The sequence below is a fragment of the Sturnira hondurensis genome, unplaced genomic scaffold (genome assembly GCF_014824575.4).
Source record: "Sturnira hondurensis isolate 20B ecotype Veracruz unplaced genomic scaffold, ASM1482457v3 Scaffold0018399, whole genome shotgun sequence".
Classification (NCBI taxonomy): domain Eukaryota; kingdom Metazoa; phylum Chordata; class Mammalia; order Chiroptera; family Phyllostomidae; genus Sturnira; species Sturnira hondurensis.
In genome coordinates, this window is record NW_028091030.1 from 991,561 (window position 1) to 1,019,244 (window position 27,684).

Sequence of the window (27,684 nt, forward strand, 5' to 3'; positions counted from 1 at the left end):
AGTGCCTGGGCCCTTCTAGCCTCCAGAGCATTTAAGGAGGAGACGGGACGGTTCCCAGCTGTCAGCAATTTCCTCCTTTCCCTGGCTGGGTTCTGGGGAGTCTGAGTTACCTCACTGAACCTCAGAACTGGAAGAGGCTTCTTAGAGCCACTCCAAGGTCCTCAAAGGAATGGAACCCTGAAAGCCAAGCCTTCGAGAACATCTAACTTAGTGTCCAAGACCCCTGTCATATCTAGCAGATCGGTTTTAGAGGGAAGGTTCACAAAGAGGCCCGACTCTGATTCCAGGTGGCCGAAGCCGTCCCCGTCCCCGCCCTACTCCTGGAGCCGATGAGAACATGGGGCCCAAGGTGAAGACCGCAGTTTCCCCCAAGCCCCGGGCAGGTCAAGGGAGAGGATCCCATGCCTGTCCGCCCAACCCAAAAGGCCGTCCTGCGTCCAGGCCCCCTGGCCTGAGAGACCTGGCCCTGCTCACTGACAAGATCAAGGGGATAAAAAAGGCAAAGGGCCACCCTGGGGTCACCTGCCAGGGACCTCCCAGGTCCTGGCTGGGTCAATGGGCACCAAACTCCACGAGCTTCGGTGATGGCTGGGAACGAACGAGCTGCAAATCTCTCACGTCAAGCAGACGTGGAATCCCCCCACATCCGCCCCAGAAGGAGGCCCCTTCCTACAGGCAGGAAACCCTGCTTCCAGAAGGTACCTTGTCCCCAACAACTAGAACAGAGCAAATGACTCAGGGTTGCTCAGCCCCATGGGCCCTTCCAGAGGCCAGAGGGCAGGGTTGAGACTTCTGACCCCCTGGGGAAGAGTCGGGGGTGGGCTCTGCCTGCCCTGTGCCTGAAAGACCACGGAGGCCCCACCCACTGTGGAAGGCTCTGGAAGGTACGGCAGTGTGCCAGAGATGGCTGATGAGGAAAGGCAGTCTGAGGCAGCTCACGGGCCACCCTATGGGCCTGGAGGCCGAGCGTGGGCACGTCTTCTAGCCAATCCTGCACCCTGCTCTCGACCCTCTGCCGCCGTGCCCCCAGGCCCTAGCTGTGTGACCCGGGTGTCTTTCCACACCAGGACACTGCTCAGCAGCCCCAGTGAGTGGCCAAGATGGGGCAAGGGGAGGGAGAAATCCTCCTGGAGGGGTCCGACTGGAAGAACAGAGTGGCCCTGACCTACCCGCTGCCGCTGTCACCTGCCCGCACCGGGGAGTTGGGTGGCCAGAGAGCAGAAGTGTGCGCACGGTCCCCTGCCCCTGCCTGGACACCTCCCTGTAGCCCTAGAAACGCTTCTTCCCCAGCACCACGGGTGCCCAGCTGGCTGCATCCAGATCCAGAGTTTCCGGGCTGCGAGGGTGTGGGAACACGTCCCCCTTGCCCCCGGATGTCGGCATCGCTGAGTGACAATGGACTCTTGGGCTCCAGCTCCCCACTCCTCTGCCTACCCGCCCTAGGTGTGTCCAGCACAGGGGACTAGCAGGATGGGTCTCCGCCCTCCTGGGTGAAGGGAGGCAGGTGCCTTGGGTCCAGGAGGTCGGATTCCGAGGGGAGGGCAGGAGGCTGCTCTTCAGACACAGTCCTGGGCCTGGTGACTGGGGACCGCACGGAAGTAGGAAGAACAGATGCGATGGTGCTGTAGCTGCTGCTGGGGATCTCGATGGGAGTTTAAACTTGACTCAATGGTCAAACCAGGCAGGCTGGGGGTGGGCAGGAGTGGGGAGAAAGGCTCTTCAGCTCATAATGGATGCAAAGCTGCAAATCTCGGCCGCCGGCCTCCTCCGCTGCCTCTGGCCAGGAGCAGGGGTCTCAGCCTTGGGGCCAGGGAAGGGCAGGGGCCAGCTGTCCTCTCCCTCCCAGCAGTCCATAGGGCCTCAGACTGGGGGTGGTTGAAAGTGCTGAGGGTCAGGCCCCTCACCCAGGCCAGGTTCCTAAGAGGAAAGTCGAGTGGGAGGCTGGGGGCCTGGGAAACACGGGCCGGTCAGAGCCCCGAGGTGGGGGAGGATGCAGGCAGGGATGGGATGGGAGGGGCCCTGTCATGTGGCCCAGGAGATGGCCGCACTGTGCTCCTTGGCTTTCATGCGGAGGGCCGCGATGCTTGAGGTCTTGCGGTCCGGCTCGCCGCTGAGCTCATAGCCATTGAGGCCTGGGCTCAGGCCCGCTGCCCCAAACAGACCGCCCATGTGCGTCTGGCCCACATGGCTGCCAGCACCAGGGACACTTAGGAAGTCGGTGACGCCGCTGGCCCCAGAGCCAGGGGGATGGGCATGAGGGGACATGCAGGTTGGTACCGGGTCGCAGGGGACCACGCAGGCTGGCACTGGTGAGGCAGCCCCGTTGTTGCCAATCCAGGACGGGTTCTGAATCTGGGGAGAAGGCAGGAGGGACGTCACAGGCTGGCTGGGGTGAGGATAGGTGGGCGGGGTACACAGGGGCTTCCTCTAACCCCGAGTCACCTCTCCCCACTAGGAGCCCGGTGTTAGGATGAAGCGGATCCCGGGCATTTACTCGGGAGCCTCTGTAGACCTTAAGGTCAGCCAGGTGCCCTCAGGAGAGCCTGGGTTTTATGCTTTTGGCCCCGGTGTCTGCAGGGCCAGGCTGGCAGCAGACAGAAAGTCTGTCTTAAGGACTGGACTTCAAAACTTGTCAATGGCCCAGGGTGGCATCCTCTGGGGGCACAGCTAACCTGCTGAGGACGGCCCCTGCCTCCTCTGGCCAGCTCCTGATGTCAGACACAGAGGCCAACTCTGCCTCTCTGTCTGTGGCCTCCTTAAGGTCAGTGACTGCATCTTCCCTCCGGCTGCTCCCCAGGCCCAGGACCCCCTAGGTGCCGGGTAAGTGGGGAGTTTTGGTGTCGGGTACACAGGCTCTGGGCTTGTAGGGGTGGTGTAGAGAGGGTGGGAGGGGGCAGTGGAGACCTGTATCTCCCAGAAGCCAAAGTCAGTACCCGAGGTTCTTGGAGCTGATGCCATGAGGCTTCAGAACCCACTCAGGACTCAAGGGGCTGCCTCGGGAGGTAAGGAGCAGCAGTAGCTGCTGGACAGAGCAGGACAGAGCCAGCAGAACGCCCATATGCCTCAGGGAGTGAAGGGTGCTCTTTGGCCGTGGAGACTAGGCTGAACATCTTCTCTCCCATCCACGCAGCTGAAACCCCTCTCCTCTCCCCAGCTTCTTCCTCTGGGCCCCCCTTTCTCCAAGAATTTATGAGGAGGAGAACCTGTGACTCGGCCAGGCCCAGGTGGACACTTCTGTGGGAAAGAAACGGCTCCAGACCCTGCTGGCACACAGCGGGGCTGGGCCGGAAAGGCCCTGGAAGCTGCGAATCCCCTCTCAGAGGACCTGGGTCCCTCTCTGAGGTGCCAGTTTTCAGAGTTCAAGGGACTGGGGGAATTGAAGCAGGCACCCAGGGCCGGGACTTACTTACCTGGGCATAGTTCTCAGCTCGAGTGAGGAGGGGCAGCTCATAGGCTGTGGAGAAGTGGGTTCGAACCTGCTGCATCTGCCCAAAACGCTCCCTCTTCCTCCACTTGGCCCTCCGGTTCTGGAACCAGACCTACAGGACAGCACAGCAGTCATCAGAGGAGCCAGAGGCCTTGCCCCAGGCGGTGCAAGGGGTCCCTGAGCCCCAGCAGGCCACTGGGGCCGCAGGTGAATGCTGCTTTGGTGTTGATCCCCAAGAGCTTACAATCTAGAATGATCCACGCTGAGAGTCGGGAAGGCAGCTTACCCTACAACTAACCATGGGTGCGATCTTGGCTGGGAGCTTCAGTTTTGCTAAGCTTCAGAATCTAGAGCTAGCAGGTGGCACGCCCATGAAACATGTCACTGGTCACCCAGCAGCCATCCCACCAAACCCAGCACAGTGCAACTGAGTCTGCGGCAGCCCACAGCCCCCTGTGCAGAGCGTGGTAGAAGCTGTGAATGCTCCTCCAGAAAATCGTCCTGTGAGACCACCACACACATGGTTTTCTGAAAGGCCCTCGGCCCCCTGAGGCCCAGCAGCCCGGACTCCCTGCCCTCCTGAACCCTCTCAGCAGCGTTCTGGTCGAAAGCAGTCTCCCAGGTCAGAAACCCCTGTGTTAAAGGTCCTGTGGGGAATAGGGGCTCAGTGGGCAAGGGAGGCAATCAGGGACAGCTTCCTGGAGGGGAGGACAGGAGCTGGGCCTCGAGTGTTGGCTGGAGGGAGCAACGTCTAGGCCTGAGTCTAGAAACACCTGCCCAGTTGTGGGGAGTGCGGGGAGAGAGGCACAGAGGAAGCCAAAGTTGGATGGTGGAGGGCCTTGCATGCCAAGCGGAGGGGTTTGCCCTCGGTGCTGCCGGCCCAGGCAGATGCTGAAAATTTGCACTCAGGAGAGTGGCCTGACCTGAAGGAGGAGGAGGGGAGGCCACCTGCCACTAAGCATGGGTGGATGGAACGCTGGCTTGATGGGGGCCCTAACAGGGAGGGTTGTCTCTGAGTCAAGTGAGAAAGCTGGAATCTTGGGTGGGTGGGCGGGGTCCATTTCCTTTGCGGAAGCATTCATTTCTGGCAGTCTGGGAGCGTTGTCAAGGCTCATGGGCAAGAGTTCACCTCGGGGCCTGGAACCCCTGCCCCGACTTGGAATCACTGCATGGGAGAAGGGGTGAAGAGAGATCAGCTTCCAGGCCAGGAATGTGGTCTGGGCTCCCCAGAGGGAGTGTCCGATCGGCTTGAGGTGCACCTGCCAGCTGACTCAGGTATGAGGGGCCACACCCCACCTAGCACACCAGAGCTCTGGGGGGCTTTGGGGAGCGCAGAGCAGCGACAAGGATCAAGGCTGCAGAATGTGGTCAGGCTCTCGCTGGGCCGAGGCACCAAGGAAGCCAGCTCTCCTCTGGGGCAGTCCCTGCCATGTGGATGGAAACGCTTCCCGTCCCTCATGAGCAGGGCTGCACAACTATGTGTGAGACGAATCATCTCCAGAAATGGCTCCCCACGGAGGGGCCAGGTCTGCCTGTGGGGAGGGAGCAGGAGCTGGGCCTGAGGTGTGGACGGGCTGTCCCAGGGGGGCACAGGGGCTGCTGGGCCTGTACAGGCTGCCGGTGCATCCCGGGAGTGGAACACCCATCGGAGCATCTGCGTTGCCGCTGGCCTCCGTCTCTGCAGCTGTAAAATGGGCTGATACCTGCACTGACCTCCTCACAGGGGTGATGCCTCAGAGAGCGGCAGGCGAGACGGATGGGAAATTTTGCCAGTTTTAGGAGTACTTCACACTTGTTTATTTACAGCTCCTGTGCTTTCTTACCGTCTTTTGCTAGAGGAAAGGGTCAAAAGAGATGGAGTGTGTATCTCAGGTTAGTGTGGGGAGGACAGGGTGAGGAGGGAGTGTGGGGCTGCACCTCACTTCCCCCAGGCTCAAGTGCACGTGTGCACAAGTGTGTACACACACCCACACGCATGCCGACATTTCTGTCAGAGTTTTTCCATTTCCCCCATTTGACTCTGGTGGAGAAGCATTCTTCCTGTGTCCTCCCTGGAGACTGGCCCTCTCCTGGGCTTGGGGTCGCAGCCCTGCCCCAGAGCCTGCTGGGAGCCAAGGGCGGATCAGGTCTCCTCTCTGCGATGCTGAAATGGGATCCCCCTTTATCAGTGGCCTGGAATGGGGAGCTGGGGCAGGGGGAGAGAATGCATCAGACGAGCTTGTTTTCATTTCATGTTTAATTTCCTGCAGGCTTAGCTCAGTCTTTCCGCTCCTGCCTCCACCTCCCAGGGTTTTCTGTGGGGGGAGCCAGGGGGAGGGGAGAAGCCCACTGGAGGCATCAAGATATATGGCTTCTTCCTTTCTTTGGGGGTGGGGAGAAGGCGAGAAGTTCAGTTACTGCCACTGCGGGGGTTTCCCTGAGTCTCTGTGGACTCTGGCCGGGTCCCTGTGTGGGAACGTAGAGGTGGAGAGGTGCTGGGAAGGCGCCTGGATGGGCTGGGACGGACGCAGTGGGGAGGGAGAGGCCCTGTTCCTAAAGGAGCCTGGATAAAGGGCAGAGCAGAGAGGGGGGAAGGAATGTGGGGGAGGGGGGCTGGAGCTGAGCGTGGGGGAGGAGGGGTTGGGAGAGGGGAGACCTGGTTATCAAGGAAGATCGATGGGCAGGCGAGGGAGAGGCAGCAGAGAGAGCAGTCACTGGGAAGGGAGTGGACTGGGGTCAGGCCGAGGCCTTTATCTGTGGACGAAGGGTGGAGACTGTGCAAGGTGGCCTGGCTGTGGGGGAGCAGGCTGACGGGCGCAGACCTTTCCTCCAGGGGCCTTAGGCTATGCGCAGGGCTGGAGCTTTCTGCTGGGATCGGGGCTTATGTTAAGTCCGTGTCTCTGGTCTTCCATCTCCTCGCATGTAAATTGGGTGGTGGCAGGTGTAGCCTCATGAGCCCCCCCATGCTGACATTCCTGGGTCCTGAGGCTCTGAGTGTCCTTCTGTTTCCGCCCCTTGGAGCCTGGTGCTCTCACCCAGGTGCTCTGTGTCCCAGGCCTGTCTCCACCATACCACCCCCAAGGGAAGCGCAGGCCTCGAGGTCCCAGCCTTCCCTTCTGGGGGTCTCACCCCAGGCCCACCCCAGCATGGGCCTCTCCCCAAGAAACCAACCGCCGTGGCAGAGGTCTTGGCAGAGGTCTTGCTAACCGCAGCCCATCTGGGGCCAGGGCGGGGTGGCCCAGGGCGGGAAGGCCTCTCTCTGTCTTATTGTCTTCAGACACCAGCTGCGGAGACTGGAGTCCCAGACAGCAGAGAGAGGCCCCTGCAGCCCCCCAGAGCAGGGCCAAACCCAGGCTTCTTCCCAGAGAAGGCCCATCTTGAGGCCCCCATCACCACTGCCCTGTCCCCACTGCCACTCCTCACCAGGTGCCTGGCTTCGCACCAGCTGGTTGTGGGCCCCGAACAAACCCAGCAGAAGCAGGCAGAAGGCTGCCTCTCCACGCCCTCCACCCCCGGGCACGACCAGGCTCAGACTCCACGCAGAGGCCTGAGCACACAGATATGCCACCCACCCTGCTGCCTTTTTACAAAGGAGTCTGAGAACGATCTGGCACATGTCCTCAAACAGCAAACTAACATAAAGAAGCCCTGGGATGGGACTTGGGACTCAGATCTCACTCTCAGCACTGTCACTGAGTCACATGCCTGTGTCTCCGATCCCAGGCAATCCTTCCCTGCACTGGGCCTCCTCTTCCTTGTTACCAAGTGAGAGGACCAGGTGATCCTTTCCAACACTGATATCCTATAATTCTATGACTGGTCCCTTGGATGACAGCATATGCAACACATTAGGGCTTCCCTTTCTGCTTTGGCTGCTGGGAAGCTCCGAGGTAAAAATTTGTGCTTAGTGGCAATTATGATCCTTAGCCTAGACTCTTGACATAATTACCTGCTCATTTTATGAAATTGGTCTTGTTCTTAGATGAAAATAATAAATCTTTAATTATAAGCTGCCTCAGCTTTTCGGAGGCAGGCATAAATGTATGTAGGTGCAGCAAGAACACTCTATTTTAGCTGGAGGGGGCGACTGCAAAATGCTCGGTACGCCCAGTCCCATTTCCAGGTTGGGTTCTCGGAGGGCCATCCTGGGCCCTCCCATCCACTTGTTAGGAACACACACACGTGCACACACATGCACACACATCCTGCACAGAAAATGAACTGGAGTTCATTTTCCCGCACCTACAGCAATGTCCCACAACCCAGCCACCCCCTTCTCCACCTCCTCCCAAATACACTGGCTGAGCTGAGGCCCGAATCTGGGGCTCCTGTCCAGAGTCTGAGCACACAGGGCCGCGTGGCTGGTTATCCCGACACAGATGAGATAGTGGGGGTGAGAGGGCTTTCAGGGTCCCGGGGAAGCCTCAGCTGCCCTGCCTTCCCTCCCCGAATATTCACCGGGTGCTGGAGTGAAAACCCCCAGCCAGCCTGCCCTCAGCAACGTCTGCGCGAACAGCCCCACCGTCCAGAGCCACTTCGGCACAGGGCCGCCTCTGGATGGCCACGTGCTTAGTGACCATTGCCGGTCCTCTTTCACATTAGCCGTTGTACATGTAAATGACTCTGGCCTAAGTTGCAAATGCCTCTTCTTGTTAAACCGGACATGGCGGAGACTAATGAACCTTTTATTGCTGCCTTGGAAAAACTCTGCCCTTGCTGTCTGCTGAGTAAGGAAGGGCTGGAAGTCCCTCCAAGCTGAGCTGAAACGCTTTGGAAACAACAGCAACAATGACAAAGAAAAAAGTCCCCTTTTCCTCAAGCCGTGGGTTTGCCTAGCACACCGGAGGGGGGAACTGCTACCTGAAAGCACCATACTTGTTATTTCTGATGTGCTGAAGCTTGAGCTTGGCTGCCTGGGTGATTCTGTCACCTGTCTGGGGGCTTCTCGGAGGCTTGGCTTCCTGTCTGGTTCTTTCTTTGTGTAATTTCATGCAGGGAGGTAGGGACACCCTGTTTGGACAAAAGAGGTCAACTGGCCCATAAATATTTATTTTTTGCCTTTGTTGCTCTGCTTTTGGGTGTCCCTGATTGGTAGAAATACAGGGATGAACAATCAGACAGTACCTGCCTTCAAGGACTCACATTCCAGTGGAAGAAGACAGGTAAAATAATTTAACCTGGTCATAAATTCTATAAAGAAGATAAAAGGTGGTAACTGGTAACCAGATTTGGTTGTGTTGTACTACCTTGTGTTGAGTTATGTTCAGTTGAGTTGGTTGGGGATGAGTTGTGTTGGGTTGGGTTGTGCTGAGCTGCAGTGCACTGAGCCGTGTTGGAGTTCATTGTGTTAATGTGGGTTGGGTTGAGTAGTATTGTACTGAGTTGCATTGGGTTGAGTTGGGTTGGGTTGTATTGTGCTGAGTGGTGTTGCATTACATTGGTTTGTGTTGAGTTGGGTTGTACTGGATGGAGCTGTGCTGGGTGCTGTTGGCTGGGTTGTGTTGGGTAACTGGGTGGTGGTGGGGGCACTGCATTCGCCATGGTATTCAGGAACACTTCCTAAAGGCAGTTATCGAGTTGAGGCCTGAAAGATGGAAGAGCAGGCGGCCATCCTGGACAGAAGGAAGAACTGATTGATTGTTCCCGGTCTCTGCCCATTGGGCTGCTGTGGAAGTCTTTAAGTTTATCCTGTTTCCTTTCTAAGAGACAGGCCTTCCAGAGGCGAGACCAGTCATTTTCTCCTTCACAAGACACCGCGTGGAGCCCAGAAATGCAGCTAACAGGCTTTCTGCCCCTCCAAAGAGCCCTGCCCCTTTCACTCCTGCTCCACCCAGAGCAAGAAGCCCAATGCTAAGGTGGGTAAAAGCAGACTAGGAGTGGAGGCCTCAGGGGCAGGCTGAGGAGAGTGGTTGTGGAACACACAGGCAGTCTCAGCTCCAGCCACTGGGCCACAGCCAGGCCCCGCTCTCCCCGCCTCCACCCCGGACACCCTTGCTGACCTGCACGCGGGCCTCGGTGAGGTCCGTCCTCATGGCCAACTGCTCCCGCGCGTACACGTCAGGGTAGTGGGTCTTCTGGAAGACCTTCTCCAGCTCCTCCAGCTGGTAGCTGGTGAAGGTGGTTCGGTTCCGCCTCTTCTTGCCCTTGTTGCTCTCCGAGTCAGCCTTCTCCAGAGGGCTGGGGAGGTCAGCGCTGGCCCGGTCCTGGGGCCCCTTCACCCCAGCTTCCTTCACGCCGAGGTAGCTGTTGTCCATCCCCACGGTGTCGGAGTCGGGTGGCAGCTCAGGCTCACTCAGGGAGCTCTCTTTGGCTGAGGGGGGAGGAAAGAAGGTTAGAGACCAATGGCTGAACCAAGCATAAGAGGAGGGAGGGATGGAGAGCCATCCCCTGCCTTGTCTCTGTCAAGGGAGCATTGGATGTGAGGTCAGGAGGCCTGGGTTCTGATCTTGGCTGTCAATTACCCTGCTGTGTGACCTTGGGCCAGTCCCTTTCCTCCTCTGAGCCTCTTTCCCATCATCTCAGAATGGGCCCCTTTCAGCATCAATATTATGTGACTTTGGATCAGTCCATAGGACCTTGATGACCTTTAATTCCCACCCTACTGAGCCCAGTCTCCTCCTTTTAGAAGGGTCGCCTTTGCCAGAACTTCTCCTTTGGGCAGCAAGGACGCTGACTCGGTGCCTCTGACTCCCTGGGGTGGGATGGATGACTCATTCAGAAGTTGTTTCTGGCCCAGCTGGGCTTGGGGTGAGGCGGAGAGGCTGGCACTGAGGCAGACAGGAATACCCCTTCTTTCCCGGCCTGGTTCTCTTGGGGGTTCAGCAGGAGTTGTGGAGATTCTTCTCCAAAAACCCTATCCCCTTGCCCTCCATACCGGTCTCCCCTATTGGCCCAGCAGTGTCCTGCCCCTCCACGCGGGCTCTGGTACATTGACACAAAGCTCCAGACCCAGCCCCAGGCCTGACAGAGTGGGACCCCCGCTGCCCACCGATTCTTAGAAACTCAGAGCGGGAATGGACCAGTCAACCCATGGAGGTCAAGGACGAGGAAGCAGAGGCCAAGGAGGAAGGGTGGGGCGGGAGGAAGCTTGTCACGTCCCAATAGCCCAGTTAACACCCTGGGCAGATATGCCGGCCTCAGAGGTTGAAGTGATGGCTGCAGGCTGACAGAGGCCAACACTCAGCACAGTGGCAGCTGCGTTCGGTTTCCGCCGGTGTCCGGGCTGGACTTGCGAGGAGCAGAAGACTGACCGTGGAGCGGGCCCCCTGGAGGACCCGAGCGCAGGAGCCTGGGCGGCAGTGGGGGAAGTGCGAGGGCCTGGAGTTTGGTGCCGGGTGTGAGCCAGCCCCCCCGCCCCCACCCCAGCCATATTCCTTTGTCTGTGACTCTCTCGGAGTAAGATGACGAAAAAGATTAATGAGACACATGTGAGGAGCATTTGACAAGACCAACCCTTCACACACACAGACTCTGATTATCACAAGCATGAGGGTCACTCTGACCCTCAGTGTCCTCTTCTGGGAGCAGGTCCAAGCGGTGGACATGATGTGTCAGGAGGATGGCTCCAGCCCAGGTGTCCTGGCTCCGCCCGGGTTCTGGGGGCAGAGGCTGTAGGTTCACCATCAGCCCTGGCTTTCCGCGTGCACTGGGGGCCCTCCTCACGCCAGGGAAGCTGAGGGGGACACTTTGCCTCTGTCATTCTCTGTCCCTCTCCAAAGCACTGAAGAAAAGCCAGTGGAAGGACGTAAGCCTGGCAGCAACCTCAGGAGGACATCTCTGAGTGTCACCACCAGTGCTGCCGCCACCGGGGTGGGGGGCCGGCCTGCGGGGACCCCACGTGACCCCGTGTGAGCCCAGGCACACAGGGGCTGCCAGGCCTTGAGGGACACCGTCTTGCAAACTGCAGCCGGCTGCTGGGCCAAGAGCTTTCAGCAGAGATGTTTATCTTCCTGGCAAACAAATACGTTTTATGTTTGGGGAGTTTTTTTTAGGGAAGAAATCCCATTCAGCCTCACCAAAAATAAACATTTCTGTTATGCAACTTCCAGGAGGCTGGTCTGGGAGGACACTGCCCCTGCCCCTCCTGCCCTAGCCCAGCTCCCCAGGCCCCGTCCCATGACCTCCAGGACCCTTGTAGTGTCCTCTGGCGTCCAGCCTGGGGTCAGACCCCTCTGCATGGCCGTGGGGACTGGGCTGAGCAGAGGGAGCTCCAGGCCTTAGAAACCGAGGGTAGGTGGGGACCAGCCCAAAGTCCTGGTTTTAGCTGGGGTGGGGGGCGGGGAACTAAAGCCAGAGAGAGCGCAGGCTGTGAGCTCACTGGTGAGAGCGTGGGGCCTCACAGCTCCTGGGTGTTTTCCCCAAGAAGAGCAGCAGGGGCCGAGGAACCACATAATCAAGGGGCCTCGCTCTTTTCACCCCTGGGGCAGAAGGACCAGGTCCTGAGAATGAGGATGAGCTGGTACTGGGCTTAGCCTGCAGGGGGGCGGGCGGAATGTCCACTCTTCCTTGGAGAGAACTAAGAACTCAGTTTCCCCACCTCCAGCCACCCACTGAGACCAAGTGGGTGGTGGAGAAATGAGGGGACAGCCCAGTATGTGTGCAAAGACCACCAGACTGAGAGTTGGGAGCCCGGCCCTCAGTCCCAGCTCCAGCACGGTCTGCTCATGACTTCAGATGGCTCATTTCACATAAGAGTCTCGTTTGCAAATAGGAGCAGGCATGTGCCCTCTGCAGTGGGGTGTCACACCTTAAGTGGACAGAGTACCCCTCCCACAGGACCAGAGGGGTACTCTCAGAATCCGGTTGGGAGGAAAGGGGACATGGGGGAATGTCTGTGTCCAGGCAAACGTCAGCTAACTAGAAAGGCTGGGAGTGGGGGGATTCTGGCAAAATGCTGCTGCTGGTCCTCAAAGGGGAAAAATGCCTCCTAATCTCAGTCCTGATTGTTGGTCGCCTTGCTTTAAATCCTGAGCCTGGACCCCTAACTTAGACAGCAAAGGGAAGTTCCCCAAGGCTCCGGGACTACCCAGCTGGTCAGAATGACAAGCCAAGGCCTCTCAGGTCCTCAGTCCAAAGATACTAGACTTGGGGGATTCTATTTCAACCTCCTTCCACCCCCATCCCCTGCCTCTCCACCAAGTGCTGTCATCCTGGCTCTGGTGACAGACAGCTCACTGCCCCCAGGACAGCTGGACCATTTGTCCTCAGGTCCAGCCCCTGTCTGTCTCCTATAGGTCTGGCTCATCGGTCTTGGCTCTAAACCCCCGCACCCTTCCCTGAGACAGCCCTGTGGACATTTAGAGCTAGCTGCACACCTCCGAGTCTTCCAGCTCCTGACCCAACAGGGGTAGTTCCCACTGCTAACACCCAGGTGGTCCTGCGTTTACGGAGCCTGTTTGAGACAGGCAGATGCCAGGGACGGTGCTAGGTCTGGGCGAAGCCAGCACTTGGTTCTCTGACTAGATGCTTCTGAGAGGCTGGGTGAGAATCAGCAGCCCGAGACGCAGGTGCCTTCGCGGTCCAGTTCACTCTCCAGTGCGCTTCTCAACAAGATGGCCACTGTAGACAGAGGTCCTGCGACTCTGGCTTGGAACACAGGTCACTGCTGATCAAGGGAAAGCCCCACCTCCCACCACCTGCCTGGAATGCCCCTTCTTTCCAGTTGACCTCCAAGATCCAGCTAAGCACCGGCTCCTCCAGGAAGCCTTCCCAGACTGACAGCCCTACAGGGCCCTTTGTCCTCTGTTCGACCTCTCTCATTACTGCGTGTGCTTCTGACTGCTGTGTGATCAAGCCCTGAAATGTCCAGCTCCTTCCGTAGCATGTCAGGTTCCCGAGGGTTGGGACCACAGGCCGTGAGTCCGTTCTCCGCCCAGGGCTTAGTCTTGGACGGGGCAGGTGGCAAACATGCGGTAAGAAGTTGCTGAAGAATAAAGGGACAACTTCTAACAGACATTACTGAGCTCTTACTCTGTCCAACTGCCTTTGTGCCCCTATTGTGTGCCCGTGCCCTAAAGCAGACATGCAGAAATTGCTGACTGAATGAATGAACCGATTCCCCCTGGTAGACAACGAGAACGGTGGGTAGGATACATGAAAAAAGAGGCACTCGATGACTAGTGCCCCTTCACAGGCCGTCAGCAGGAGCAGGAGGAGGAGATGAGAGCGCCCGCCGATGGGGGAGGGGAGAAGAAAACAGACAGTGAGGGGTGTCTCCACGCAGGGAGCCTGAGGAAGGCAGGGAGGGCCCGGGCACAGACGCGCTTTGAGGAGGGGACTGGGAAATGCCAATGTCCGGGAAGCCCAGCGCAGCATCTGCCAGGGACCAGCTCCACACCCACCATGCTGCCACCCTGGGGTGGGGAACGGGCCACTGGGAGCCCTCAGCTGGCCAGAGCCAGCCTGCTTCAAGGCACTGGCACCCAGCACTGGCAAGAGGCTAAGGAGCAACAAGCCCTGCCCGGGTCCAGGCCACCTGCCAGTGGGTCTGGCCCCTCCCCAGCCCTCCCTGAGGGAGGTCCCGTAAGGACTCTGGACTGGCACTGTGCTGACACCCTTCCATCGGGGGCCTATCTCCGGCTGTGTGGCCCAAGACAAAGTAATCCTGGCCTGCGTCTTCCCAGTGGAATATCTTGGTGTGGAAACAAAACTCAGACTACCCGGAGGAACCCAATAATGTGCATAAAACGTCAAGACTGGGCACTGCCTGCCCCATGGAAGGGGCACTGGCCACAGTGGCCACAGTGGCACCATGTGCCCTTCACACGATCCAAGGCCAACGTCATTCCCATCGACCGCTTCTGAGGAAGTGGGAAGCACTCAGTTCAGGGCTCTTTTCTCCATCAGCAGCCACAGAAGGCCCTCCGGCCGCAGCCCAGACTCCCTCAGGGAGGAGGCCTGCGCCTCTTCTGGGAGCCGCTGGGCCGTCCTGGCTGTCGGATCTCAAGAAGGAGAAAACCCCTCTCTGTCCCCCTCACCTCCAGCCACTTGTCCTGGTTCAACCCAATGGCGTCACTCTAATGTAGTCCAACTTTTTTAAAAAATGCATTTATTTACTTTTAGAGAGAAGGGAAGGGAGGGAGAAAGAAGGAGAGAAACATCAGCGTGAGAGAGATCGTGCACCCCTAAGTGGGGACCTGGCCCGCAACATGGGCCGCGCCCTGACTGGGAATCGAACCAGCTTCCCTTTGGTTCGCAGGCTGCCACTCAATCCACTGAGCCACACCAGCCAGGAGATTTCCAAAGGTGACGGTGGTTTTTCTTTATGACTGATTTAAAGAGAATTTTTTTAAATAACTGAGTTTAAAGAGAACGGACTTCTGAAGCCATTTGGGGAGAGGGTGCCGGATGCATTCGTGGGTCCTTCTGTGCCCCGGGTGTGCCCCTGGGCATGCGGCTCGGCCACTGGGGGTGGGGGTGGGAACACACGTGTAAGCTGCCTGCAGAGCACACGTGCTTGCGTGGTTGAGGGGCATGCGCTGCCTGCGGGCGTGCGCTGGTGCGTGTGGGTGTCTGTGTAAGCAAGATTTACCCTGCAGACATCCACGCCTGGGCAGGGACCTGGGTGGTGGGGGCCGTGGCTGTGCCCAGGCCCCTGCCTATGGAGTGCAGGTCTGAGGGCCCTGAGTAGTTTTATCCCCCGTGGTCTTGATTACATCTCTTTTCCTCCAAACATCTGCTTTGTGGGGGACTTGTCGCTCGCTCTGTTCTCGGGCGAGCTGGCCGCACACCCCCTGTGGCAGAGTGCACAGCGCCGATGTAATCTCCTTAAACAAAACAGGCCAGCGTGAGGCCCTTTCATGCTATTTAAAGGGCACTGACTAAACCCACTGCTGTCCAAACAGTCATGTGGGGGTGGGGGCGGAGGTTAAAGGTTAGCCATTGATCACGTCCCGGCCCACCTCATCTGCCACTGGGCTCTGTCCAGAGCTCAGCTTGATGTCCCGAGTTTAGCTCCAGGTCCAATAAATAAGGCTGAAGGGGCAGCCCACATGGACTGCTCCGTGTGCACCAGTGGGGACAGGCCCCTGCCACACGGAGCTGCCGATGTGCAGAGGACGGTGGGGGGCGGAAGCACAGGTGCTTGGCCAGCCACCCACGAGGTGACGCAGGCATTCCAGCACACTCCAACCCTAAAAATGCCTCCCAATACAAGGGAAGTTGAGAACCGGTTCCAGACCACAGGAGGCGACGGAGACGAGAGGACTAAATGCAACGTGCTGTCCTCAATGGGGTCCTGGAACCGGGAAAGGATGCTGGGGAAGAACTAGGAAAATCTGAATAAGGCATGGCATTCAGTTAACAGTAATGTTTAAAAAAAAAAAAGGAACAGCAGGCAAACTACGTGAACAGACATTTCGCTCAAGAAGATACCAGAGGGCAAATGAGCATGAAAACAAGCTGAGCATATTCTCTATGGTGGACACGCAGTCGAAAGCCCAGTGAGATGTCACTACACACCTACTGCAACAGAAATGAAAAACCTGAGGACACCAAATGACACAGAGGGCCTGGAGTCCTCGGAACGCTCACATGTCACTCTTCGGGACAGCATGGCAGTGTTGAGGCACTAACCATGCGCTGACCGCCTGACCCGGTGAGCTCACTGCTAGGCGTTTGCCTAAAGAAACAAAGACGTAGCCCTGGCTGGTGTAGCTCAGTGGATTGAGTGCAGGCCTGCCAACCACACAATCACGGTTCGATTCCCAGTCGGGCACATGCCTGGGTTGCAGGCCAGTTCCCAGCAGGGGACTCACGAGAGGCAACCACACATTGATATTTCTCTCCTTCTCCCTTTCCCTTCCCCTCTAAAAATAAATAAATAAAACCTTTTTAAAAAAAGAATGAATACAATATTTTTTTAAAAAAAAGAAAGAAAGAAACGAAGGTGTTTTCAGGGAACGGGGAAAACACCAAACCTGCGTGCAATAGTTAAAGCCACTCTGTTCATAATCACCCCAAACTGGAAATAACCCCAATGTCCTTTAACAGGGGAATAGCTAAGCAAATTGAGGTGCAGCCAAGCCATCTCCTGGATGACTCTTGAAGGGCAGCATTGTGGTCTGTAAAAGAGGCCAGTCTCAAAATGTCCATAACGTGTAACTCTACTTAAAAGCAACAGTATCAGGGTGGGGAACAGATCACAGGCTGCCAGGGGCTGGGGGAGGGGATGGGTGTGACCACAGAGGGCCACACTGGTGTGTGGAGCTGACCTGTACAGGAGTGTGTTAAAGTTCATTAAACTGCACACCCCCCCAAGTTTTAATGGTGCAGCATGTTATTTTAAAAATAAAAGAGATATAATCTATAGGGAAAACAAAAACTTGTATTTAAATATACTAAAGGAAAACTAAGTCAGTAAAAAGTTTGTATGTGGCATCACCTAGCAAGTCACTTCCAGGAATTTATTCTAAATAAATAATTATGGATGAGCACCAAGAATTAACTAGAGAGGAAGTTCACCATGGCATTATTATATAGAGAAGCTGAAAATAGCCAAAATATCTTTTTTTTGAGATTCTTTTTTAAAAATATTTTATTTATCTTTAGAGGGGAAGGGAAGGAGAGAAGGAGAGAAATATCAATGTATGGTTGCCTCTCATGAGTCCCCTGCTGAGAACTGGCCTGCCACCCAGGCATGTGCCCTGACTGGGAATCGAACCGCGATCGTATGGTTCGCAGGCCCGCGCTCAATCTACTGAGCTACACCAGCCAGAGCCAAAATACCTTGTAATATTGGTTAAATTAAGGATGAAAGTTCCATCAGTGGAGGATCCATCCTGATATTCTTTATTCCACCAACTGTGTCTCTCCTGGCATTTTACACACAAGACTATGTATCTACTTGGTTTCTTCCTCCTTTGTTCAGCATCACTCTCTTCCATAAAACAGGGAGTATATCTGAATACATTTGTTTCATTTACCCCTTTATTCTAATGCTTAGCATGTAGTAGGTGTTCAATGAACATTTAAAAAAATGAATGGAAGCAATTTTATAGGAGAATAACATTTTAGTACTGGAAAAGTGTTCCTAATATACAAAGTAAGTCTCGCTTATGGGGAAAAAAGGAGTGGAGTATCTGTCCCTAGGAAATACCAGAAGCTTCCAGAGGTGAGAATACAGGTGTCTAGTTTAATTTTGTTCCTTTTTTTCTGATTTGAATTAATTTTCAGTTTGTCCTACCACGAGCAAAAAGTGCAGTTTTTTTAAATGCTGTTTGAAAGCCACCCTCAGAGTCTGGAGTAAGGGCCGCTTGGCGCAGGGGCTGGGGGCAGGTGCTGGTCTCCGCTGTGTGACTCTGGGAGACCCGAGATGAGCACCAAGTGGAACGGGGTTGAGGAAGGGGAGGGAAAATCCAGGGAACGTCCTGCTTGCAGCAGGCATTGGCCACTGTCCTTACTAACCACCCTCCGCCACAACCCTGAGGCCTCTTGGGTAGCGGAGATTCCCGGATCTCAAGCTCAGGTTCAGACCTTCCAAAGGCTCTCTCCACTTTCAGGCTCACACCCTCAAGCACAATCGGACAGAGGGTCTAAACTCACACATCTGATCACACCGGGCCCTCTCTGAAGGCTTTCCCTGGCTCCCAGAGCCTGCACAGGGGCCGCCAGATAAAATCCAGGCCGCTCAGTGACACTGGAATTTCAGAAGCAATGGGTAATTTTTTTGTGGGAGTATGTCTGGAAGTATGTATGTGTGCACAGGAAATACACTAAAAATCGTTGTTTGAAATTCAAATGTAACTGAGCAACCTGGTTTGGTTGTTTGTTTGTTTTTTGCTAAATCTGCCAACCCTACAGATCAGGCTCACCCTGGCATTTGGGATTTCCCAGGCAGCACAGGGCCCCCTTCTGCCCTCACAGACTTACACCCTCCCACACCCACCCTCCCCCTCACTTCCGCCCACAGACCTGCTCCCAAGTGCACCCTTCCTTCCAACTGGTATGTCCTTCGCCCCTTATATGTCTGGCTATATTACTGTCACCTATATGTCATTCTCCATGATTTTTGTGGCTTTTCTTGTTACATGGACTTATCTATGTTCCACATGAAAAAAATTTTAAATCAAGACAAACCAAAGGAAGAAAAATGTAACATACACACAGAGACCATATTTTTGTGAGTTTTCTTTAACCTAAGCCTGTCTTGTGCCCCTTCCCATGCTGTTCTAGATCCTTCCACCACATCCCTTTTAATGGCCAAATAGTATTTTACCACACAGACAAATTCTATTTTATCCACTCAATCCTTCACTGTCAGGTGTATGAGTTTCTGGTTCTTTGAAATGATCACAGCCTGTGATACATATCCTCCCTGCCAAATCCCTCAATGCATTCATAGTGATTGCCTTAGAAGAAGCTGTAAGAACTAGAGATACTGAGAGAACCAAATATTGAGAGGTCAGAGGTGAGAGAACACCTCAAGACCTCAGACACACAAGACCAAATTGTCTTCTAGAAACAAGCCAACTTCCTCAGGAGCCAGCAGTGTGCCCACCCACTTAGGGGCTGGTGCCGGTCATAGTGTTTTGTTAAATCTTTGCCAGTGTGACGGATAAAAGCAAAGCTTTGTTTGAATTTACATTTTTGAAATTACCAGTAGAGTCACACCTGTGATTTGCTGTATTCCTTTTTTTTTGAGAACTGCTTCTCCGTGGGCTTCCGAGGTGGCCCCTTCTCCCAGCCTGTCTCCCAGGCCGGGCCTACCTCTTACACTGAGTTTCCTGCTCCCGAGTGCCGGTTTACCGGGCTGCTCCCCCGGACGGCGTATCGTTTGGCGTGGGGCCTCCCTGGTGCACTGCTGGGTCCTGAGCCGGGGCCTGGGCTTCTGCCTCTGGTGGCAGCTTTGCCCACCCTGCTGAGGATTACAAGGGCATCGGCCCCGAGCACTCACTGCCTGTGTGGGGTGGCTTCAGCCTGGGGCGGGGGGAGGGGAGAGCAGATCTTGGGGAATGACAGGGAAACCAGCCACAGGGCAGGGTGTGAGGACCAAAGGTGGCCCCAGGGCTCCTGTGGCCGCGGGCAAACCTCCTGCTTTTCTGTTTCCTCCGCTCCATCAGTACTGTCCACATCCCTGCAGGAGGTCGGGGGGAGGGTTATGGAGAGGGCACAGCCTCTTCAGGAAGCAAGACGGAGAAGGAGTCCCTGAGTCTTGGGATGCTCTGCTCACCCCAGGGTGGGTTCCCTGGCCCCCCACAGGAAGGTGGTAGGGCCACACTGCCAGCTGGCCAGAACCAAGGCTGCAGTTGTTAACACTGGCCACTAGGAGGCACTGCAGTCCCAATAAAGTTCCTCAGGGCAATGGTGGTGCCTCAGGGCCCCTGTCCTGGATGAAGTTTCCGGAAGTTTGGTTGAAGACCCAGGCCCTACCTGGGAGGGTTTGCCAAACGAGCAGTTATTCACTCCTACTATGTGTCTGTTGCTGTCCTAGAACTACAAGGGACAGAGAGCCAGCTAAGGCTGGTCCCTACCCTTCCCCACAAAGCCCTTTCCTCTTCGAGCTCTAAGGGTTTTCACAGTCTTGGCTCATTTCGATCCCCTCAGAATTTCCCCTGGCTGATGTGGCTCAGTGGATTGAGCATCAGCCTGTGAACCAAAGGGTTGCCAGTTCGATTCCCAGTCAGGGCACGTGCCTGGGTTGCGGGCCAGGTTAGGTCTCCAGTAGGGGGTGTGCGAGAGGCAACCACACATTGATCTTCCTCTCTCTTTCTCCCTCCCTTCCCCTCTCTCTAAAAATAAATAAATAAAATATTACAAAAAATAAAAAATTAAATTAAATAATAATAAAAATTCCACATGGTGCCTGAGCACCCTCATTTTACAGGTGGGAAAACTGAGGCTCAGAGAGGCGGGACCCACTGAATGGTACCAGCACCCAGTGGCGGCAGCCTCACCTGAGCTCCCTTTCTTCCTCAGACTGGCCTGCCTTGTGCAGAGCCTGGGAGTGCTGACTCTCCAGCTACTTGCAAACGAGCCCAGCAACCACCCCCTCCCTTCCTGGTATTCTGCCTACTTGGCTTTCCATGTGGCTGGCAGGTTTGGTGCCAACTCTTCTGTGGTTCTTCCCAAGGGAGGCTGGGCAGAGGCAGGACTGCAGACAGAAGCACGCTCTGTCCTCCCCACACGGGGTGGGGGTCTTTTGCCCATGCAGGGGACAGGGAGGGGGCTTCCCAGAGCCAAGGAAGGGAAAGGCATCAGCACTGAGCTCTCCCTGAAAACCAGGAACGGTGCTTCCTGCTTCACCCAGCTCTAGGACATCGGTCACAACACCGCTGTCGCTGTCACTGACTCTTTACAGCCACCATGTAAAGCATCCCCAGTCCACAGCGCTAGATGCTGAGGCCAGAGGGAGTAGACGGCTTGCCTGCGAACATACAACTGGTAAGAGGCGGATCTGGGGCCTGAACCCCCAGCCGGGAGCACTTCCTCTGGACCTTCCTGGGACGGATGCCCTGTTGGGCACGGGGACAGGGTCAGTGAAGGAGGGGAAGAGACTGGAGGTCCCTGGAGAGTGGCTCCTCTCTGGAGCCTCTGCATTGGGCGTCACCTCCACTTTGCGGCTGGTCCTGAGTGAGCTTCAGCGAACACCTGGGGCCTCACATGTGGCCGGACAGCTTTGCTCAGGACTTGCTTCCAGGGTCTCCACCGTCCCCCGGCTTATACCGAACTACTTCTCGCTTGTTCTCTCCCTGACACGGGGTGTCTCATTTTGTGTTCATTTTCCACTCAATGAAGTGTGTCTGCACCTTTCTCTTCAATAATTGAGAAAGAAATAATATATATGTTATGTTTATGTGTGGATTATCAATGCAAATACAATATATACATACAGAGAAAATACAAGAAACACAGATACCACAAGTATGGTAAAATGCGACATTTGGGAAACTGGTGTACAGGGCATCTGGGAATTCTTTGTACTTGTAACTTTTCTGAAAGTCTGAAATTAAATTTTTTTTAAGAAGTGGGAAAATCCCACTTTACCCAGGAATCCCAGTTCGGAACGTATTTGTAATCATTTGCACAGGACCTGGAGTGGAGTTTAGTTAGCAACCTGTCGCGCCTCATCCACGGCCTCCTGCGATTTGTAACTAAAATCACAAAGCAGATGCCAGCTCTGGGGACAAACCTTACTCGCCCAGCACTTTGAAAACCTCGACTTTCACAAAGCATTGGGTGACTCAGTTGGAGCATGTGTTTCCTCTAACAGCTCCTCCTTGGCCTGTAGGAGGCAGTATTTTGTTAGCTAAAGTCAAGCTACGTTTGGAACTTAGAGTAATTGAGTAAGGTTTCCTTCCTTGCCTCAAAAAAAAAAAAAAGCGGTTAGAAAGCACACCCGCTGCCCATTGCTACAACATGGGAGGAACCCGGTGTCCATCGGCGGGTGAAGGGACAGGCACACCGCGGGGTGCGCAGCACAGTGGAGTATTGTTCAGCTGTAAAGAAAGAAAGTTCTGACACATGGATGGGCCTTGAGGATATGGTGCTGAGTGAAACAAGCCGGTCACAGAAAGACGAATACCATCCGATTCCACTCACACGCGGTGCCCAGAACAGTCAGCTTCAGAGACAGGAAGTAGCATGGTGGCTGCCAGGGGCTGCGGGAGGGGACTTTGTGGTTTAACAGGCACAGAGTTCCAGAGTTCCAGGGAAGGATGGGGGTGAGGGTTGCACGACATTACTGGTATCTTCAATGCCACTGAACTGCACACAAAAGGGTTAAGGTGGTGAATTTTGTTCCGTACATTTTACTACAATAAAAATGGGAGAAAAGGAAAAGAAAACCCACTCGCTGGGGTTCCTTAGGACCTTTGTCTGCCTTCAGCCCCACGGCCCACTCCATCTGGTCTAGTTCCCCTGCAGCCCCCAGTCACGCCCCGGGTTTCTTTTTCCTCATCCTCTCCCACACGCTGTGTCTCTCCCCTCATCCATCCGCTCCTTGGGTCACTCGCTTGTTCATTCGCCAAGCACCTCCCCAGAGGATCCCCTCAGTCACGGCCCCATGGAGGGGCAGACAAGTGACAGTGTGGCCAAGTGTTCTGAGGCCCAACAGGCAGGGCACACAGTCAGCGCTGCTGGAAAAGGTCAGGCGAGGCTTTGGCAACGGCATAGCCTTGAACTGAGTACAGAAAACCAAAGAGGTCTTGGCAAGGCATGTGCTATTTTGGGTAAAACAGGACACTCCCAATGCCCCAAACTGAGCTGGTCATAAATTACCCAGGGAGAAGTCTTAGGGGCCTCCCACCAGGGCTGGTGACAACAATCAGAATGACAATGACATTAATCTCTGTGTAGGAGCCATGCCAGCCCATCCCCTAGGGCAGTTGATCCTCCCCAGATGCCCAGGAGTGTTGTTACTCACTTCACAGAGGAGGAAACTGAGATCCAGAGCAGTTTAGAGGTCACAGAGCTAGAAGGGGGAGAGCTAGGACCGAACCCAGGGGCCCAGCTCCGAGCCCAGGCTGGTGCCTGCCGCCCCTCACTGCGGTGGCGAGGTGTTGCCTTCCTGACAGAGACTGGCTCTTGGAGGGAGCACAGACAGGCTTCCTCTGGTTGCTAGGAGAGGCAATTGAGCTGCAGCACTCTACTTCCACCTCCCAGGACTAACCCGAGCTTTAGGGTCCCCTCGAGAAGCCCCGAGTGTGACTGACACTTGGATATCACCTCCTGATAGTCACAGGGGTGCTGGGCATCTTGGCCTCAGTCTAAGGAACGCTAATTGCCCCTGTTAGCTGCTCTCCTCAAGGACACAGGGACCTCCCCAGCTCCCCGCTTCTAGGCCGAGTGCCTCCTCCTGCTCTGCCTTCCATGGCTACAGGAGGTCCTGGCACCAGACAGGGGAAGGGGAGCTGAACCAGGTGGGCACTGTCAGGGAGGCAAGGGGAGCCCTCCACCCTCGCCCAGCAGTAAGTCCCAGAGCTCGGGCACCTATCTGGGCCACTTTGCACCTTCGGGCAGGATACAGAGACCCCCAGCCCCCATACTTGCACACCTTGTCAGGACTGCACCTCCCAATTTCAAATCAGCTCTGGGACTGTCTGCCCATGGCTCTCCTCTGCCTCCAACAAACCATGTGGCCCTGTTCATGGCCCTTCATATCTCCCACCCGACTGGAGAAGAATGCACAGCCCCAGCCACCCCTAGGGGCTCTAACGGCACTTGCAGATCCCTGGCAGGCAAGACGGAGAAGGTTGAATCCTGCATGAGGCGAAAGGAAATGAATGAGAAATCTTTGAAGTAGGAAAGGCTTGGGCTTGACTCCTGATTCTGCCCCCTATTTGCTTCATTCATTCATTCACTCACTCACTCATTCAGCAACATCTCTGGAACCTCCGTTAAGTGCTGAGCCAAGTTCCCAGGGGTGGAAATACAAAGCCCAAGAAAGCAGGGCCCTTCCTTCAGAGACCCATCTTCACGAGGGGGCAGTGATCACCGTGCAGGGTGGTGGGCAGAGCAGGGGCATCCAGGCCAGCCTGGGTGAAGGGTATTTTCCGGGGCAACTCCAGGTCGCTATATAGGAGGGGCTTTGGGGCAGCAATGCGGTTGGAGGGGCCGCCAAAGCTACGTTTTGTCTGCACTTTAAAAAGGGTGAAGAAATGTCCATTTTTCTCCATCAAAGGAATGGGGGGGGACTAAGGAGATTATTGAGGAGACTCCCAAGCCACACTGTGGCTCTGCCACTCTGGGTGTCCCTGGCAAAGTGACTCGGCTTCTGTGTGGCCTGATTTCCTCATCTGTCAAATGAGGCCTCACTCCATCCCAGACTGACAGTGAGGGCTGAATGAGGCAGAGTGCAAGAATGCACAGTCCTGCCTGACACACAGCGCGCTCTCTATCAGTGGGAACTGGCCGTGCTATAGTATAACGCAGTTAGTATTTGGGGGCCAGGCAGGCCAGAGCACCTTAAGAGCTAAGCAAAATCACTCAGCCTGTAACTGTCCCATCCCCCTGGCCTTCCCTCCCAGGTGCACTCTCTTCAGCTCAGGTGCCCCCCATCCAGCTTCAGCCGGCCTTGAGATATTCACAAACCTCTGTCCAAAGTAGCCGGGGGTCCCCTTCCAGTCAGGGCCCATTTCACATCTACAGAACAAAGACTGTAAATGGGGTGAAACATTTCACATCGTCGTAAAAATCAGACGTTAATTTTGTTACGCATTTTTTTAAAAACTTCTAGTTTATTTTAAAGAAAGCCCCTTGCATAAATATATTCTAACCTAACTGAGATTAGAACTTGAAGGCAAAACCACGAATGAATGTTGTCATTTTAACCACAGCACTGAGCACAGTGTGGCTCACAAAGCAGGTGACGAAGTTCAGCTCAGCTGGGAGCCACCTAAAAATCTCACTCCCACTTACATTCCTGGCGACTTTCTTATGGGGGCCTGCAAATCTTTACATGCTCACCACGAATTCTCTCCACAGGAGCACCCGGTGTCCCCACACATCATCTTCCCTGGGATTTGTCCAGGGGTCAGAAGGGACCGGGGGGCCATTCCAGGAAAGCAGCACTTGCCACCACTGTCATCCAGAAACTGACCTCCGTGACTCAGGGCCACGTTGGAGCCCCTTCTACCTGGTGAACCCCAGGGGCCCCTCCGGGCCCCAGTCTAGCAGCCCCCCTCCTGGCGGATTCCCCACCACGCCCTCCCCCAGGCCCACTACTGGCCCCTGTTGATCAAATCCATTATCACGAGGCAGGGCAAGAGAGGACTTGCGGCAGCCTCTGGTCCTGCCGCTGGCCCGCAGCCTCAGCACGGGCAGGGAACTGTCTCCCCAGGCTTGTCGCCCACGTCTGACACCCCACAAACTCCCACGGGACCGCATTGATCTTGGCCACATCTCAGTTGGCGGTAGGACCATGTCAGCTGGACGAGCATTTGCTTCTTTCTCCAAAACCAAGTGCTTTCTTTCTCCATGTGTTCACTTTAACCTAGAGAATCATTTACCAGCTGAAAGAGCAAGGTTTTTCTCCCCTTGGACCAGAAGGGGAAAACAATGGCCGTATGAATTGCAAGGCGGACAGTTCAAGTTTTCTGAGATTGGTAAAGATGAATAAAATTATTGGATCTTTGCTTTAAAAAAATCCACCTTGATAACTGTTAAATCCTTTTAAAATGTTAAATTTCTAGGACATAATTATATCTAAGCAGTGAGAACTTCCATCTAAATGACTGGGGTTCGGAGCGGGTGGGTTCGGAGTGTTTTGCCTATCACATGTAGAAAGTAGAAATAATATGAGCTATTCCAATATTTACCAACTTGCTGGTTAAAACCAGTTTTTTTTTTTTGTGGACTTCTGCTCATCTGGACTGGAAAAAATTCAAATTAAGTCTCTGCCTTAGAGTACACAGTGTGTACCTTCTATGTGTACCTTAAGAGAAAACTTAACCCACAGCGGATGCGTGAGAATGCACTTTACGAAGCACAGGAGCCGCTTCAGTGGAATCTTCCCTGAGGGGCTGCGCCGGGTGGGGCTCACTAGGTAAGGCAAAAGAGGGGTGCGGGCCTGCCTGCTGGGGCCCAGGCCCTGTTTCTCCAACTTGGGCCTGTCCTCCCTGGTCCAGACGCTGACGCAGAGTGACGTAGGAGGCCGTGTCACACCGAGCCAGCGGTCAGGAGTCTGGGGAGTTTAGGGACTGCTCGGATTCTCAGGTCCCTGCCCTGGGCTGGTCCTGAGGATGGCTCTGGGAGGAGGAGGGAGACGGGGCCTGGGCCGTCAGGATCCTTGGTTATCGTGCCAGTGATGGTAGAGGGGGGCACGGCGACGGGTGCTGTGTGCTGGGAGTGCCCCCCCCCGCCGCGCCGCTCTCCATGCCACAGATCACAGGCCCCTCTAGAGTGCTTGGGCAGGTCGAGGGGCACCCAGGGGCGTGAGGGCGCCCAGGCAGCGGCATTACCCCAAGGACAGAGGGGTGGAGAAGGAAAGGTCCTTTGGCTTCAGCAGGTCTGAGCGCAACTCATAGCAGGGGCGGCGGCTCTCTGTGGGTCTCGCCTTCTTCTTCTGCAAACTGGGAGGTGCTCACACCTCCTGAGAGTTTTCAGTGGAAGTTTCCAGTCCAGGCCTGGCCCGTGGGCAGTACTGAACAGGCGGTCCCTAATCACAGATCCGTAAGCCGGGCCCGTGAGGGTGCAGAGCCTCCCTGAGCCCCTGCAGAGATGAACATAATGGAAGCCCCGCCTCTGGGGAACCTCCTGGTCTGGAGTCTGGGGCCAGAAGAACACAGAGAACCGACATTCGACATTTGGAAGGAAAAGGGAGAAAGTTATGCCCCAGCTTGCGATGCCTGGGTCCAAGGAGCAGCAGTTTGGGGAGACGTAGGCTGTAGGTTCTGAGGGGCCTGGGGCTGCCCCTCCCCGCCCTCCCCCCTCATCACTCCTGCCCTCAGGCCAGGCAGCCCGCCAGCCTCTTACCACTCTTCCATATTTGAAAAGATTTTGTTAACCACGCAGTGTAGATTAAGTAATAATTTTCCAATTTTATGCACTGAAGTCGATGCTAACTATCTGTTAACATTTCTGACCAGCCTGACAGAGGGTCCCAGCAAAAGCCTATCCGCAGTAACAGCTAAGGCTTCCTGAGCTCTTCCACTCTGTTGTGGGGACCGCTTGCTCGAAGCTCCGCACCTAGTGGCCTCGTCTGATCCTCGCGATGTTTCGGAAAGGTAGGTATTCTCACCCCCGGGTTACCGATGAGGAAACGAAGGGGAAGAGATCCACCAACATGCCCCAGCGCGCTTGGCTGCACATACAGGCCGAGGTCTGTTGCCAGGTCCTGCCCACACTGGCCTCCCCCAAACCAAAGGCACACGAAGTTTTGTTTACAAGGCCAACTCCACAAAGCCAGTGGGGGTGGATAGGGGCCCTCCCTCCTGGAGCTCCTCCAGCTCCGCAGACAGGGGAATCTGGGACGGTCTATCCAAGGGGGTGTGCCAAATTTGGGCCTGGCAGGCGTGGGCACCCCGAGAGCACAGGAGAATTTCCCCCTGCACCGTGTCCTCACAGGAGGGCCAGCTGATGCGCACGGAGGCCCCTCACCAGCAGGGGCCTGGCCAGCAGCCTGCCATTCTGTCTCCTGCCCTTTCTCTCCAGCCCTGGCTTCGGGAAACCAGTGTGTCCCTGAGCTGAGCCTCGTTGAGTGATCGATCGGTCACTGGCCTGGAGGTGCGGGGAGGGCCAGGATGACTTACAGTTCCCCCGCATTCTGGACTTGACCTAAGAAGGCATGCAAGGGACAGACAGACAGACCAGTGGAACAGAATACAGAGCCTAGAAATAAACTC

General features: G+C 55.6%; 1 protein-coding gene across 1 annotated transcript in view; it reads right to left on the bottom strand.

Annotated features, from left to right (window-relative positions):
* Nucleotides 1–1,448: 1,448 nt before the first annotated feature.
* ALX4 (ALX homeobox 4) overlaps nucleotides 1,449–27,684 on the bottom strand; it is a 37,915-nt gene continuing 11,679 nt past the window's right edge. The window contains exons 2-4 of the mRNA XM_037069077.1: nucleotides 9,406–9,716; nucleotides 3,411–3,539; nucleotides 1,449–2,352 (exon numbers count right to left, since the gene is read on the bottom strand). Coding sequence (XP_036924972.1) covers nucleotides 2,023–2,352; nucleotides 3,411–3,539; nucleotides 9,406–9,716 — 770 coding nt within the window. The 3' untranslated portion in view covers nucleotides 1,449–2,022. The remainder of the gene's footprint in view (nucleotides 2,353–3,410; nucleotides 3,540–9,405; nucleotides 9,717–27,684) is intronic.